At 35.4% G+C, this 1,964-nt stretch overlaps 1 protein-coding gene across 1 annotated transcript in view; it reads left to right on the plus strand.

Moving 5' to 3' along the window:
- LOC103582028 (kinesin-like protein KIF23) overlaps positions 1-1,964 on the plus strand; it is a gene marked incomplete at its 5' end in the record, with an annotated part of 12,139 nt that overhangs the window by 4,863 nt on the left and 5,312 nt on the right. The window contains 2 exon segments of the mRNA XM_008563717.1: positions 117-296; positions 583-894. Coding sequence (XP_008561939.1) covers positions 117-296; positions 583-894 — 492 coding nt within the window.

Below are 1,964 nucleotides of genomic sequence, written 5' to 3' on the forward strand. Positions count from 1 at the left end.
GGGGGGGGTTGGTGGTGTTTGTTAACTCTCATTTTTAGGAAAAAGTAATTGGGTAATCTGGTGCACTTGTTTGTTATAACTGAATTAGAATATAAATTGCTATTGATGATATGTAGGAGCGTCGAGTGGCAGCCAAACAGTTGGAGATGCAGAATAAACTCTGGGTCAAAGATGAAAAACTGAAACAACTGAAGGCTATTGTTACTGAACCTAAAACCCAAAAGCCAGAGAGACCCTCCCGGGAGCGGGATCGAGAAAAAGTTACTCAAAGATCTGTTTCTCCACCACCAGTGCCTGTAAGTTATTCGTAGTTGTGTGGGAACTTAGTACTAGAGAAAACTTGTTCAGATTAGATGACTATTTCTATGAGAATCAATTTTGTTGTTTTATATTACTTATTATTTCTGAAACTTCTGTTTAGTAATACTTTAAAATTTAGTATAAACACAAATTTGGTACAAAAAATTAGTAATTTAGTACAAATAATTACTTATAGTGTTAAATCTAAAATTATAGAAAAGTGATGAATTGTTTCTCTCAGTTTTTAAGTCTTGCTCATTAATTTCTCTCCAATTTTTCTAGCTTTCTAGTAATTATATTGCTCAGATTTCCAACGGCCAGCAACTCATGAGCCAGCCACAGCTTCATAGGCGCTCTAACTCTTGCAGCAGCATTTCTGTAGCTTCCTGTATTTCGGAATGGGAGCAGAAAATTCCTCCGTACAACACACCTCTCAATGTCACATCTATTGCAAGGCGTAGGCAGCAGGAGCCAGGACAAAGTAAAACTTGTATCGTGTCAGACAGAAGGCGAGGGATGTACTGGACTGAAGGCAGGGAGGTGGTCCCTACATTCAGAAATGAGATAGAAATAGAAGAGGATCACTGCTGCAGGGTTAGTGCCAGTATTATTTTAAAGCATCATAGCAATAGATTTTATCTTCTTTGTTTATTGTAACTGGGTTCTGAAAATTCAATGGAATGATGGGTGGGCTCCACTGTAAACAAAGTCTAATTTTTCTTTTAGATAATTTAAAAGATTGAATTGATCAAAGGTTTGGACCCCCAAGCCAGCCAGCCGCCAAAAAGAAAAAGAAAAAAGATTTATCACCCTGAAATTGAGGCCTAACTCTTCGTATGAAAAACCTTAAACACATATAGCAACAGAAGTAAAGCCTTGTGTGTTCAGTGAATGCAGATCAATTTTGCGCATCACAGAGTAGTCTGTGCTTTTCAGTTACAAAAGCTAATGAGTGTCGCACAGAATCATTGAACTTGAGTGTCTTAGGGCACACTTTCCATTTTTTTCTTTTGGTTCCCCTTTCCCAAATTAAACTTTTTTTGCTGCTTTTCAACTCTAGTTTTTAAAATTGTTTTCCCAAACTTTTATTTTGAAAAGTTTCAGACCCAAACAAAAGTTGAAANGGGCTTTGCTTCCTTCAAGGATGTTTAAATAAATTCACTTTCATATTTTTCATGTTTTTCTTCTTACGGATTAAGGTAAAGTTTCCTTCGAATCTGAATAAATGGAACAAGTAAATATTGTGAATTTTATATTTAGTAAAACCTTGACATAGTTCTTTTAGGATTTTTCTTCTAAACAAATTAATCTTATAGTAAATATTTGCTTTAGATTTTCTGTTGTATAATTTAGGATGCAGATGAGTGTTCATTTAGGTGGTCTGCATTCCTGATTATTAGGAGCTGGTGATGCATCCTAAGGTATTTACCAAGGCAACAGATCATTCTAAAGTCTCTTAAGTTCTTTACTTTGCAGATTTTCTCTTAGACCTTTTTAGGGAACAAATTATGGTGAATGGTCTTTCTTATCAACTCTAGTCAATCCCCTTATCTCATGAATGTTTACAGATTGTAAACTATTCAAGGCCTGCTTGTGCCTGATTCGTAGTAATGAAATACCTAATTTGGCTATGAGATATTTAAGAGGATTTACTAGAGATACTT

Source organism: Galeopterus variegatus, unplaced genomic scaffold, assembly GCF_000696425.1.
Source record: "Galeopterus variegatus unplaced genomic scaffold, G_variegatus-3.0.2 Scaffold14683, whole genome shotgun sequence".
NCBI classification, from domain to species: domain Eukaryota; kingdom Metazoa; phylum Chordata; class Mammalia; order Dermoptera; family Cynocephalidae; genus Galeopterus; species Galeopterus variegatus.